A 12846-nucleotide genomic window follows, 5' to 3' on the forward strand; every position below is an offset into this window, starting at 1 on the left:
GAGCACAGGCTGATCAACTACAGGTCATGAGTTCTAGATTCAAGGCAACCCTTTCTTCCAAATTTTAGTCATTAATATGTACTACAAATGTGGGTGCTTGATCAATGCCCACAAAGCGTTTGATGAAATGCCTGTTAAAGATGTGGTCAACACGGCTGCGCTTATAACTGGTTACTCACAGAATGATCATCCTAAAGAGGCATTGGAGTTGCTTCCTAAAATGCTCGTACTTGAATTGAAACCTAACGAGTTTACTTTTGCGAGCCTTTTGAAGGCCACTGGTTCTGCTGCAAATGTTGGAATTGGGGAACAAATTCATGCTTTAAGTGTTAAATATTCTTGCAACTTGAATGTGTTTGTTGGGAGTTCATTGTTGGATATGTATGCACGTTTTGGGAAGATGGATGAGCCTTGTTTTGTGTTTGATCGGTTGGATTCCAAGAACAAAATCTCATGGAATGCTCTAATTGCTAGATATGCAAGAAAAGAAGAAGGCGAGGAGGCTCTTAAAATGTTAACTATTTTACGGTGCTTGTTAACTATATTCAGGTTCATGTTAACTATTTGAGGGTTCTTGTTAACTATATTCAGGTTCATGTTAACTATTTGAGGGTTCTTGTTAACTATATTCAGGTTCATGTTAGTTCATGTTAACTATTTTAAGGTGCTTGTTAACTATATTCAGGTTCATGTTAACTATTTTAAGGTGCTTGTTAACTATATTCAGGTTCATGTTAACTATTTTACGGTGCTTGTTAACTATATTCAGGTTCATGTTAACTATTTTACGGTGCTTGTTAACTATATTCAGGTTCATGTTAACTATTTTAAGGTGCTTGTTAACTATATTCAGGTTCATGTTAACTATTTTAAGGTGCTTGTTAACTATATTCAGGTTCATGTTAACTATTTTAAGGTGCTTGTTAACTATATTCAGGTTCATGTTAACTATTTTACGGTGCTTGTTAACTATATTCAGGTTCATGTTAACTATTTTAAGGTGCTTGTTAACTATATTCAGGTTCATGTTAACTATTTTAAGGTGCTTGTTAACTATATTCAGGTTCATGTTAATTATTTAAGGTGCTTGTTAACTATATTCAGGTTCATGTTAACTATTTTAAGGTGCTTGTTAACTATATTCAGGTTCATGTTAACTATTTTACGGTGCTTGTTAACTATATTCAGGTTCATGCCAATGGGAGAGGAGACTTCAAACTGACATCTAAATGGCAAAGCAAGCTCTTTGTGATGCTTTATCCGTTGAAAGGAAGCCTGAAGCTTTAACATGTTATCTGTGTAACTTAACAAACTACTAATAAAAATTAACATGTTACATGTGTAACTTAACAATCTACCTGTGAAAGTTAACATTTTATCTGTGTAACTTAACAAGCTATCAAAAAAAGTTAACATGTTACTTGTGTAACTTAACAATCTAACAGAGTAACTTAACAAGCTAACAAAAGTATTTCAATAGTTAATGACTTATATAAGTATTTAAATAGTTAATAGGACAAATTTGTGCATCAATTTTATATCACATTTTCATTATAGTTCACATCCCTACAAAAGTATTTCAGTTCATATACACAGTTACTACATACATACAAAAGTATTTAGCTATTACATCTACGTTCAAGGCAAGATGAAAGCCAAATAACATTGTGCCTACTAAGGCACCAGATTAAGGAAAAGGCCCAGATGGAATTACATTAGTGTAATAATCCATAACTTCACAATACACTGATACTCATTTTCATCTTGATGCAACTAATCTGAAGTCTGGGGAGGATGTGGATTGTGACAAGAGGATCTCTCTGTTGGGCCACATTGTGCAATTCCAGGTGGACACCTAAAACAAGCCAAAAAAACCCAAAACAATCAATCTTTTCCCCTCTTTTTAATATTTATTTATTTATTGAATTTAACTGGAAAATCAATGAGAAATACCTTGAAGGCAATGCGGTCATGGGTTTTGTTGGATAACAGGACATAACACGAGATCTCCTTCTCTAACTCAACTAATTAAACAAAAAAAACATGAAATTAAATGAAGAACTGAACCCGACAAGATGAGGGTGACCGATGTGGCGGTGGTGGCGGAGTTGAGGAGGCTGTGGAGGATGACCCGAAATGTTGAGGAGGGGCACGACGGGTGCTGGAGCGGCGACGGCGGCGGCTGCGGCGTTGAGGGAGGTGATAACACCTTATGAGGCGGCGCTGGAGTTTGAGAGAGAGGGAGTGGAGTTGGACGAGACGAAGAAGAGCGGAGCAAGAGGAGGAAGAAGGAGAAGATCTGGAGAAGAAGAAGATCTAGAAAAGAAGAAGAGGGGTAGTTTGGGGATTTATTTTCTTGGAAATTGTAACAAGGACTGAATCACATAGAATTTTCATTTTTGGGGCTGCAGCACATAACCAAAAGTATGAGGGGCTGGGTCATATGACTTTTTGGATTTTGGGGCCTTGAAGCAATTTTTCCTAAATTCTAAGAGTTTTAGCATTTAATAGCTAATAATTAATTTTTTCACTGTCTTATCTTAATCCACTACTTGCCACGCCTTAGAAATTCCTATATATGTTTTTCTAAATTTCAATTTCCCATACCTCATTCATTTTATTTTATTTTTCTTCACAATTTTTTTTTATCTTCTCTCTTTACCCAAAGGTCTAATATGCATAAAGGAATTTTGATTTAATCTTGTGCATCCAATGGGTAACAAGTAGTAGTGCTATATAGCAGTACATAAGGATGGTTCCACGTTTTGATAAACCAATTCCATATAGCTTGTTTTGCACCTAATTCACTTTCTAAGTTTTGTTAAAAAAATTATTGACTTGCTCTTACTATTATGTGCAATGCATATTTCCTTCGTGCGTCAATCCTCATGAGTAAAAAAATCAGAAAAAAGTACATAATTAATTATATTGCTCCATAAAGAATGAAAATTTTCAAACATAAAAATCCTTTAGATCGTAGATTTTCACAATGAAAGACATGTACATGTAGTTTTACAAATGGATACTTCATTTTTTACAACTAGAGTTATAGTGGAACAACTTCCTTTAGAAAATCTAAATATATTTAAGATGAAGACTTCTATGAGCCTGTATTTGACAACACACTAAAATATGTCCACACTTGTTCCTAAAATTGGGTTTAGAAAAAGGTGATTAATTGTGGACCAACTCCTGTTAATCCATAACTAAATTAGTTTAGAGAACAATAAATAACCTAAAGTAATCCAGTCCACTTCTAGATCAAATTTTATCAATCAATAAAGCAGTTTAAAACTAAACTAGATTCAAACCTAATCGTTTTTGGAGAGTTGCAAAAGAGACCCACAAACTTTATAAAGTTCATTTTCCTTCATGTTGATGTTAATAATCACATAGATGATGAAGTGGGGGTGAGATTGAGTAGGGGCCGCTAAACTATTCTGAAAATCTGGTTTTTGGGGTGAGCTGTTCTTCCCTGTACGCGTAATAACTAGTAAGAGGATGGGGACTAGTTCCCCTGTTATTCCTCTGACAATCAAGTCAATAATGTACTTGAGTGGGAAAGTGGTGAATTGTGCGAGTTCTTAAGTGTAGTAGAGTGGAGAAAAATTACGAGAAAATGGCTTACCTTCATATTGGGAATGGTCGTCTTTCTTATAATCATGCAGGAGGGGCATTCTAGTCTTTCCCCACCGAGTCTGAGCCGACGGCTGAGTCAACGTCGACTTTATGCGCGTCAACTGTGGAGTGGTTGCGGAATTGGTGCTATCATTTCGGCATTAATGAGACGGGATAGGTGGCACACGAAGCCGACGTGGTCCGATGTGTCATAAATAGTATCGGGATGGAGAAATGATGGCGTCTTCCAAGCATTTAATGTGATGCCAACGCGCTATCAACGAGGGGTCTGAGGTCAAAGTTGCCTTTTGACTGGTATGAAAGAGGTACCGAGAAGTAACACCTTTCGAGTCGACTCAGCGAGACGCCATCTAATTAACCGGTTGAGTGGATTCATAGTGAGTCGCCTCTAATGAGAGGATCGACAAGTATCGCCATTTGAGTCGACCTAGTGAGATGTCTGCTAGGTCTCATGTTTATGAGCTTATTGTCTAATCTGGTTTTGATGATTAACAAACAATTCCTAACATCGTTTGTCGAGTATTTGTATTTGATTGTTAGGTATCCTACACAAAGATCCTTGTCGGAGGTTGGTTAGAATTAAACTTAACGATGACATCCTAATGGAGGTTGGCGGAAATCGGAATGAAGCCGTCGCAATTCAAGTCAAGATTCATCATCACTTCATCCGTAATCAAGACGAGCTAAATTGAAGATCTATTGCTTGGGTATAATGTTTTAGGTTTATACTTTATGTGTTATGCTTAGAGCTCAAATTCATATACACACACGTATTATTTTATATTTTGAGTTTTTGGATTATAGACTGAACAATACCATATTACATCATTTCCAAAGTCTATTAATCCACTAAAAAGGATTCCAAATTTTGGTTGAAATCATTTTGACAAAATCAAGTGTTTAAATGAACTCATATTTTTGAGAATTTGCAAAGCGATAAGTTTTCCCAAATGGGAAATGCTATTTTAAAAAAAAAAATTCTTTAACATGTTTTTTTTCATGAATATAAATATTTCCCCAAGTTTTATAAATTTTGGAGTTAATTTGTTATTTTTAATTGATTTTACAAAATTAATTTTTTAGCAGAAAATGTGTTGTGCACGTTTTTGGTCGACCGACTGTTCATATCAGTCAACCGATAAAACTACTCTGTAATTTCAATTTTGTTTTTGCTCAGTCGACCGATCTTTATCAGTCGACTGAACAGAGTGTTATCAGTCGACCTATAGTTCATTTATTTTGCCAGTTCTGTCAACGGTCATATTATCAGTCGATCGATCTATGTTAGCAGTCGATTGATGATGCTATTTTGCTATAACGGCTAGTTTTGGCAGATTTTCTTTGAGAGGTTATAAATACCCCTCAATGCTCATTTTTTGAGCTAAGTTTTTCAAGAGTTTCATCAGTTTGTTTAAGCCATTTTGACTACACGTTTTTAAAGAGTTTAAGTGTTTGTTTGTTTGCAAAAAGAGTTTGCAAAAAGAGTTTACAAAAAGGAGAATCAAAATTTTATTTTTGAAGAGTTCAACCTCAATCATCATCTACAGCTCTTTGTTTTCATCAGAAAAGTTTCCTAAACTTATTTATCTAGCTTGTTCTTATTTTGATTCTTATATATTTTTTGCTAGATTAAATTTGAGTTTAGTTTCATTATTACTCATTCTTTTCACACACAACTGTTTGGGTAGAAAATTATTTTTATTGTTGAATTCATTACAACTTTGGGCATTACAATAAATTCAAAACAAAGATAGTCTTTTTATAAGACTTTCAATACAATGAAAATAGATTACAACTCTCTTTCAAACAACACGTAACAGGTGTTTATCTCCTATTGCTTTACGTGGGATCTTTGCCTGTGCCGGGGTTTTTCCATAGACCGTCTCGGATCGGATCCGGTTGACAGAAAATTGACAGAACTCCTACTTCACAGAGGAAGTAATCGCTTAAAGCGCTAAAATCGACCAAGCGAAATCAGTAGCTCTTCTCGAGATTAAGACCGAACCTAATATCGAGGAACGGCAGACGGGGCTTCGGATCTCTCGAACTCTCCCTCTTTATGCTGAAGAACTTCACCGAGATCAGTTAGCCTTCTCTGAAATTCGTGCTCCCTTGACTCCTCGATCCAGTAGCAACTCCTCGTCTTGATAATAATTCCTCCCCTGTGAATTGAGCCCCTAGGCCTGTATTTATAGGCCTCGGTTGGGGGTTTTCGGATAAAAATGATGGATTTGGCCATATCTTCAGTTAATAATGGTCTAACCACATTTGTAGATGATATTTAGGTAGTTAGGAACCCCTGGAACAGATAAATCCCAAGAAAACAGCTCAAAACCGTCGAAAACACGTCAGTGGGTCAAAACAGCATGACAGGCACTGCTGACCCGCGGGGGGCGCGGGTCGGCGCGGTCCGACCCGCGCGGGCGCGGGTCAGACTTGGCCGACCCACGCGGGCGAGGGTCGGATTCGTCCGTCCCGCGCGGGCACGGGTAGTTTGGCCTTTTGCTGAACTTTGTGTTTTCTGACTTTTCCGAAACTTATATTTTCCACCGTTTTGTGTATTTGACCGTCTTGTTGACTTGTACGATTTGCTAACTTGCTTCATGCACTCGTTAGCTTCTTTACGACACTTGGAACTGACCGATAAGCACGTCGGGCACTTTGGATCTGACCGACAAGCGCAAGTTGACTGACGAGTGCATTCGGTCGCTTGGAGTTGATCGACGCATATGTGTTGATTGACGCGTGCGTGTTGATTGACGCGTGCGAGCTGATTGACGCGTGTGAGCTGATTGACACGCGCGAGCTGACTGACGTGCGCGTGTTGACTGATGTGCGCAGCGACCAATTGGATAATCCTTCTTGATGCGTCCACTCTTCATTTCAAGCTGCGTGCGGGACCTTGTAGGCAATTTTAGATGCCTACAACAACCACTTGAGCTTAAGTTATTTCACATATTGTATATTTTTGGGTTGTGAGAGTGTAACAATTGAGTGAGCTTTTATTTTAGTTCTCATTTGTATTAGAGAACAAAATCATTTACTTGAGCTTATTGTTGAGAACATGTTATAATACACAAGGACACTTAGAGGAGTGGTTAGGAGAAGAACGGGGTCAATTCCAAGAGAAGTGGGTTGGTAGTAAAGCTTAGGGAGAGGTGATAAATCTAAACATTTAAGGAATGTGACACAGGTCGGTTAACACTTAGAGAAGTGTATTGTGTGATTATCAACGTGTGAGATGTAAAAGTTTTCGGTGAGCTTTGAAAATTGATTGTGTAGTTATTAGAGGCGTCGGTGAACCGGTTCTTCCGGTTTCGCAGAATAGGGCAAAAATGTAATGTATGGGGGTTAAAATATAAATTTGCGTCATATAATTGAGGGACCACGCGACCATGTCTCCTGCAAGCGGAGAACCTAGGTCGAGCGGCAGTGAAATTTAGGTTTTTTCTTTTTCCTTTTTCTTCGATTTTTCGCTCATATATCTCATCAAATTAGGGCTAAATTCGACTTCCCTCTTGTAGAAAAGATTCAGCTACTTAGCACTTCATCAAGAATTAAAGATTCTTCAATTTCTTGTAGAAAAGCTTCAACCAGCAACTAACTTCCCCTCCTCTTTCTGATGTTGAGCAGTTGAGGCAGTGGGTATTAGGTAATAGGTATATATCCCCAATTTTAATTTATCTCCCTTTTTTGTTTCTCTATTTAATTTTATATATTTTACTGATTTTTTAGTTGAAATTGTTCTTGATTTCTATGTAATTTAGAATCTTGCAATAAAATCAAATGAAAGAAGAATTTTAAAAGAGATGAATTTGTCACTGTTTTCTTTGAAATAGGTAGAAGTTTTTTCATCAAGAATGCAAAAGCAAGACCCTCTGTACGTCGTGCCCTTGCTGCCACTAGTGTTGTTCCAGGTCTTAGTGGTAAGCTCGTTCTCTTGTTATTTGTGGTTAATTCAATTTTATCAGAAAATACTTAAACATTATGGCTAAATAGCTTTTTAGTTGATGGGAGTAGTATTAAATCATTTTTTAACCTAGTATTATAAAATTAAATCAATGTCGGATCGATTGAATTTGATTATGGTTAACCTTTATCAAATTGATTTTTTAAATTTGGTTGTTTTGTTGATTGTTTCCTATTTTATTTTATTTTTTTGTTCAAGATTGGAAATAATGCCACCTAGAAAGTACAAATCTGGATGTTTGAAGAGGAAACAAAAAAAGGAGGAGGAACAATTGACTCGATCACAACGAGGTGCTCTTGACAGGTTCTTTGTCAGAGAACATCCAATTATTTCAACTGAAGATTTAGTTGATGAAGATGATGGCAATGATAATGAGGATATGATTGAAGTTGGGGGACTTGATGAAAATCACGGTGATGATCCAAGTCCTAATGAGAATGATGGCAATGCAGATGTTGATGGTATGAATCACAATGAGAATGGTGATACCGAATCTGATGAAGAAGGGCTTAATGAGAATTTGGATACAGTTCTTTATGACTTAATTGAGGAACCAAGTGAGCAAGTTCTAGCGAACCTTTATGATCCTAGAGTTTGGATAGTCTGGATGATAAATGGAGAGATCTGTTAGCTGTAAAAGGTCCCGTAAGAGACCTGTCGATAAAAAAGATCCTAAAGATAGATTGAATAAAAGCTTTACTTCAGGATTATACACTCGACACATACATAATGGAGAGACATCTGATAGGATATGGCTTGTATACTACAAGGAGATTGATAAAACATTTTGTTTTTATTGTAAGTTGTTTAAGAAAAAGCCTATGATAACTCAGCTAGCAAATGAAGGATATAATGATTGGTCACATGTGGGTGTGCGACTTAATGAACATGAAGTTAGTAAGGCGCATATTCATAACATGGCTACTTGGATTGAGTTGCATCTTAGGTTGGAAAAGGGTCAGACAATTGACAAAATTTTCCAAGATCATATCATGAAAGAGAAGGAGCATTGGAGAAAACTGTTACGAAGGTTGATTTTAATTGTGAAATATCTTGCTAAATACAATTGGATTTTCGGGGCAAAAATCAGAGGATTCATAAAGAAAGCAATGGAAATTTTATGTAATTAGTTCAGATGGTGGCAGAGCATGATAAAGTGATGGAGGAACATCTTCGTCGCATTCAGAATAAGCAGATTTGTTATCATTATCTAAGTAATGTTATCAAAATGAGTTGATACTCATGATATCTTCTGAAATCCGAGGTGCAATCATATCTCCGGTTAGAGAAGCTAAATACGTTTCTGTTATACTTGATTGTACTCCTGATATTAGTCACCAAGATAAGATGACTCTGATTTTGAGATGTGTGGATGTCACTGCTAGTCTAGTTAAAGTGGATGAGTATTTCATACAATTTTTGAATGTGGATGACACAAGTGGCTTTGGACTTTTTGAGGAGTTGCAGATGGCTCTAACGGGTCTTGGTCTTAATATTGATAATGTTCGAGGACACGGATATGATAATGGATCGAATATGAAAGGGCATAAGTAAGGTGTACAGAGTAGACTTCTGAATATTAATCCAAGAACATTTTACACTCCATTTGCTTGTCATAGCCTTAACCCTTTGTGATATAGCAAATTGTAACGTCAAAGCTCAGGATTTCTTTGGATTAGTACAACGAATTTATTCCTTGTTCACAAATTCTACAAAACATTGGAAAATTTTGATGGATAATCTTATAGGAGTTACTCTCAAGCCATTATCGACCGCACGTTGGGAAAGTCGTGTTAAAAATGTTTAGGCAATTCAATCACAACCTCTACATATCACACAAGCTTTACTTCAATTAGCAGAAAATTAATGACAAAGACACAAAAATAAGAAGTGAAGCTAAATCTTTAGCAAAGTACGAGCTTGGGTATTTTGTATTTTTATTAGGCATGACTATTTGGTATAAGATATTGGTGACTGTTAACAAGGTTAGTAAGCGTTTGCAAGAGAAAGACTTTACAATTGATGTTGTTATAGAATTAGTAAATGGCTTGATTGTTTCTTTCAGAAAGTATAGAGAAATTGGGTTTACAGAGGCCATGATTACTGCCAAAACACTTGCTGCTGATTTGGGAGTTGATCCAGTATTTCTTGAGAAGCGAAAAATCTTTAGAAAAAGACATTTTGATGATGTTGGAGCTTAGTCATCAGAGTTAACTCAGCAGTCGAGTAAGGAAAATTTCAGAGTTCATTATTTTCTATTATTGGTTGATCAAATTATTGGTTTATCAAATTATTGGTTTATTAGAGAGAAGATTTGAACAGTATCAGACATACGAGAATATTTTTGGGTTTTATTTAGACCGAAAAAGTTATGTGCATATCAAAATGATGATTTAAAAGCTTGTTGTGCTAATCTTGCAAACGGTCTTAAGAAAGGAAGTTGTTCTGATGTTGACGGAGATGAATTATTTGCAGAGTTGCTAATCTTACAAAATATGTTGCCATCAGAAAATATAAAAGTCATTGACGTATTGAATTTCTTGAAGAGGATGAATTGTTTTCCAGCCGCTAGCATTGCATATAGAATCTTGTTGACTATACCTGCCATGGTTGCATCGGCAGAAAGGAGCTTCTCAAAGTTAAAGATATCAAAATCATACTTGAGATCAACCATGTCGCAGGAGAGGCTAAACGGACTGGCTTTGCTCTCAGTTGAAAGTGGATTTTTAGACAAGATTGATTATGAAGCTTTGATTGATGACTTTGCAAAAAAAAATGTAAGGAAAAAAATTTTCCAGTGAAGTTTTTGATGTCGGACATGTCAATATTATTAGTAAGATGTTGATTTTGTGTATCTTTTTTTTACTATCAATTTTTTGCACGTAATATCTTTTGTATAGAGCCATTGTTATGTCTTAATGTTTATTTTAATTCTAGATATTAAAATTTCTTTTCATGGTTAGTACTACGTACAAAAATAATTATTAGTTTCTTCTGAAGATTGATTAAGAGGCCCTGATTAAAATTTAGAACCGGGCCCTCAAATTGTCAGCCACGCCTCTGGTAGTTATTGTGTTGATAGTGGAGAATCTCCTCGAGGTGAGGAGCGGAGACGTAGGTCGAGTGGACCGAACTCCGTGATCATATTTATTGTTTGCAATTGCCTTGGTATATTATTCATGTGCTCATTGTTTATCATATCTCTATAACGCCATTGTCTCATAGTTTATACTGCCCATTGTTTAATTATACATCTTTGCATATATCACTTGTGTATATCATATTGCTAGGATATTGTTAATAAGTTTTAATTTGGCATCGATATCTGCATATATCACTTGTGTATATCATATTGCTAGGATATTGTTAATAAGTTTTAATTTGGCATCGATATCGGATTAGATTAGCAATTACTATTGCTAGGATATTGTTAATAAGTTTTAATTTGGCATCGATATCGGATTAGATTAGCAATTACCCTATACACCCCCCTCTAGGGTACTTTCAATGTCGATTCAGCGAGTCAGCTAGGTCGACTCTGGCTGTCCTAAGTGTCGAGTTGACTGAATGGTGTGTGGCGGGGGATATTCGCTTGTTGTTGGCAAGGGGCCATATAATTTGGCGACTGAAAACACCATAACAGTTGACCCCTTTCACTTGGAGTCGGCTTGGGCCGGGTCTGAGTGAAATGAGAATAGCTTTGGATGGATGCAGACGTGCATTAGCTAGGAGAACTAAAAAGTCTTTTCAGATTTAACGTGGCCGACGTCACCACACATTTTTTACTGCCGCAACCCCGCTTTTCGTGTCAGATCATGGGTTATTCGAGGTTGGTGGGCTATGCCTTTATCCCGGAGATGCCACTTTGGATTCTGAGGGTTAATCTTGACCGTTGGCCAAATTCTGATCCGACCGTTTAGATTCTGGTATTCGTGTATTATGCTGTCTATATATAAGGCTAGGGCTAGGAGAAAGGCGATTATTGATCTTTGAAATTCCTTTTGAGAGCTCGAGATCTTTTCTGTCTGTCTTCTCCAGCGATTACTCACCCATCTACAATGGCCTCTGATCCCATAGTTAGTCAGGCTTTATCGACGGAGTTCTACTCCAAAGTGACCCAAACGAAGATGAGGATGCTCCATGGGAGAGTTGATACCCCCCGAGAGTATGAACTGATGGTGTTGATGAGGTCGGAGGCTATTTATGACCATGGACCAGATCGGATTCCACTGTATTTGAGGCATTTAGAGTTTGGTTGGTGATTGCCCTTACATCCTTTCCTACAGCGAGTCTTCACGGCTCTGGGGGTATCACCAGCATAGATAAAGCCAAACGCCATCGTGAACCTGGTTGGGTTCGTAGTGATCTGCCATTGGCTGGTGATAAAGCCATCTTTGAGAGTCATTGGATGCCTGATGAGTGTCAAAGTAAACCAGACCGAGCCCTATTACCACTTCCAAATGGTGGGCAAGTACAAGCTCACCATCGTCGCTTCTGCTGTCCCTAGGATCAAGGCTGAATCTCTCTCTTGGTCCTTGGAGGAGGGAGGCACCATAGATATGTTGGCAACTCGCAAGACCGAGTTGTTAACCAGATGCTCCACCCGGCGAGAGCCAGCATATGCCTTGATTTGGTCAGAGCCTCTCTCTCGGCGTCAGACAGATCGTCGGCCATTAGCGCTTCTCTCCTTATCTCGGACCAGTTCGAATAACCTAGGTCCAAGTCGTTCTCCACGACCCAGATGAACTTCTCCTTCCAGTCCTTGTTCGAATTTAGTGTTTTCAGTCGCCAAATTATGGCCCTTGCCAACAACACTTCATATATTTAAGGCTAAATGACACTTAAGTGCCTTATTGTTTTATCAAATTCACACTTAAATAGCCTAAGTTATAAAAAGTAACACTTTGATACCTTAAGTTGTAAAAAAAGCACTTTAATACCCTAAATTATAAAAAATTAACACTTAAATACCTATTGTTTTATCAAATTTACACTTAAATATTTTTAATTGTAAATGCAACACTTTTATGCTCTAAGCTGTAAGTGTTGATGCTCGATATCACACAGAATATTAATCCAGAAGAGGATGGTTGCGGGATAATGAAGGATGATGGAGGGGATCTCTTTCTTTCTCGACTTTATATTTGGCCACTGAGTTAGAGTTTACAATCTACACAAAAGAAGTCGTGAGAAGGTGGGGGTGATGATTCCCCCATGGTACCTCCGACGATCAAGTC

The 12846-nt window shown here is 37.3% G+C and overlaps 1 protein-coding gene across 1 annotated transcript; it reads left to right on the plus strand.

The window, feature by feature from the left end:
* On the plus strand, positions 77-8240 carry LOC109847881 (putative pentatricopeptide repeat-containing protein At3g13770, mitochondrial). The gene is made up of 2 exons (XM_020417113.1): positions 77-528; positions 7808-8240. The coding sequence occupies exons 1-2, from the start codon at positions 77-79 to the stop codon at positions 8238-8240; spliced, it is 885 nt and encodes a 294-aa protein (XP_020272702.1).

Source organism: Asparagus officinalis, chromosome 7 (assembly GCF_001876935.1).
Source record: "Asparagus officinalis chromosome 7, Aspof.V1, whole genome shotgun sequence".
NCBI lineage: Eukaryota > Viridiplantae > Streptophyta > Magnoliopsida > Asparagales > Asparagaceae > Asparagus > Asparagus officinalis.

Excerpts from the sequence above, each read along its gene's own strand:
- LOC109847881 (XM_020417113.1), top strand. The coding sequence starts at position 77 with ATGTACTACAAATGTGGGTGCTTGATCAATGCCCACAAAGCGTTTGAT. Across the intron at positions 529-7,807 it reads AAAATGTTAACTATTTTACG|ATTGGAAATAATGCCACCTA; the intron begins GTGCTTGTTAAC and ends TTTTTGTTCAAG.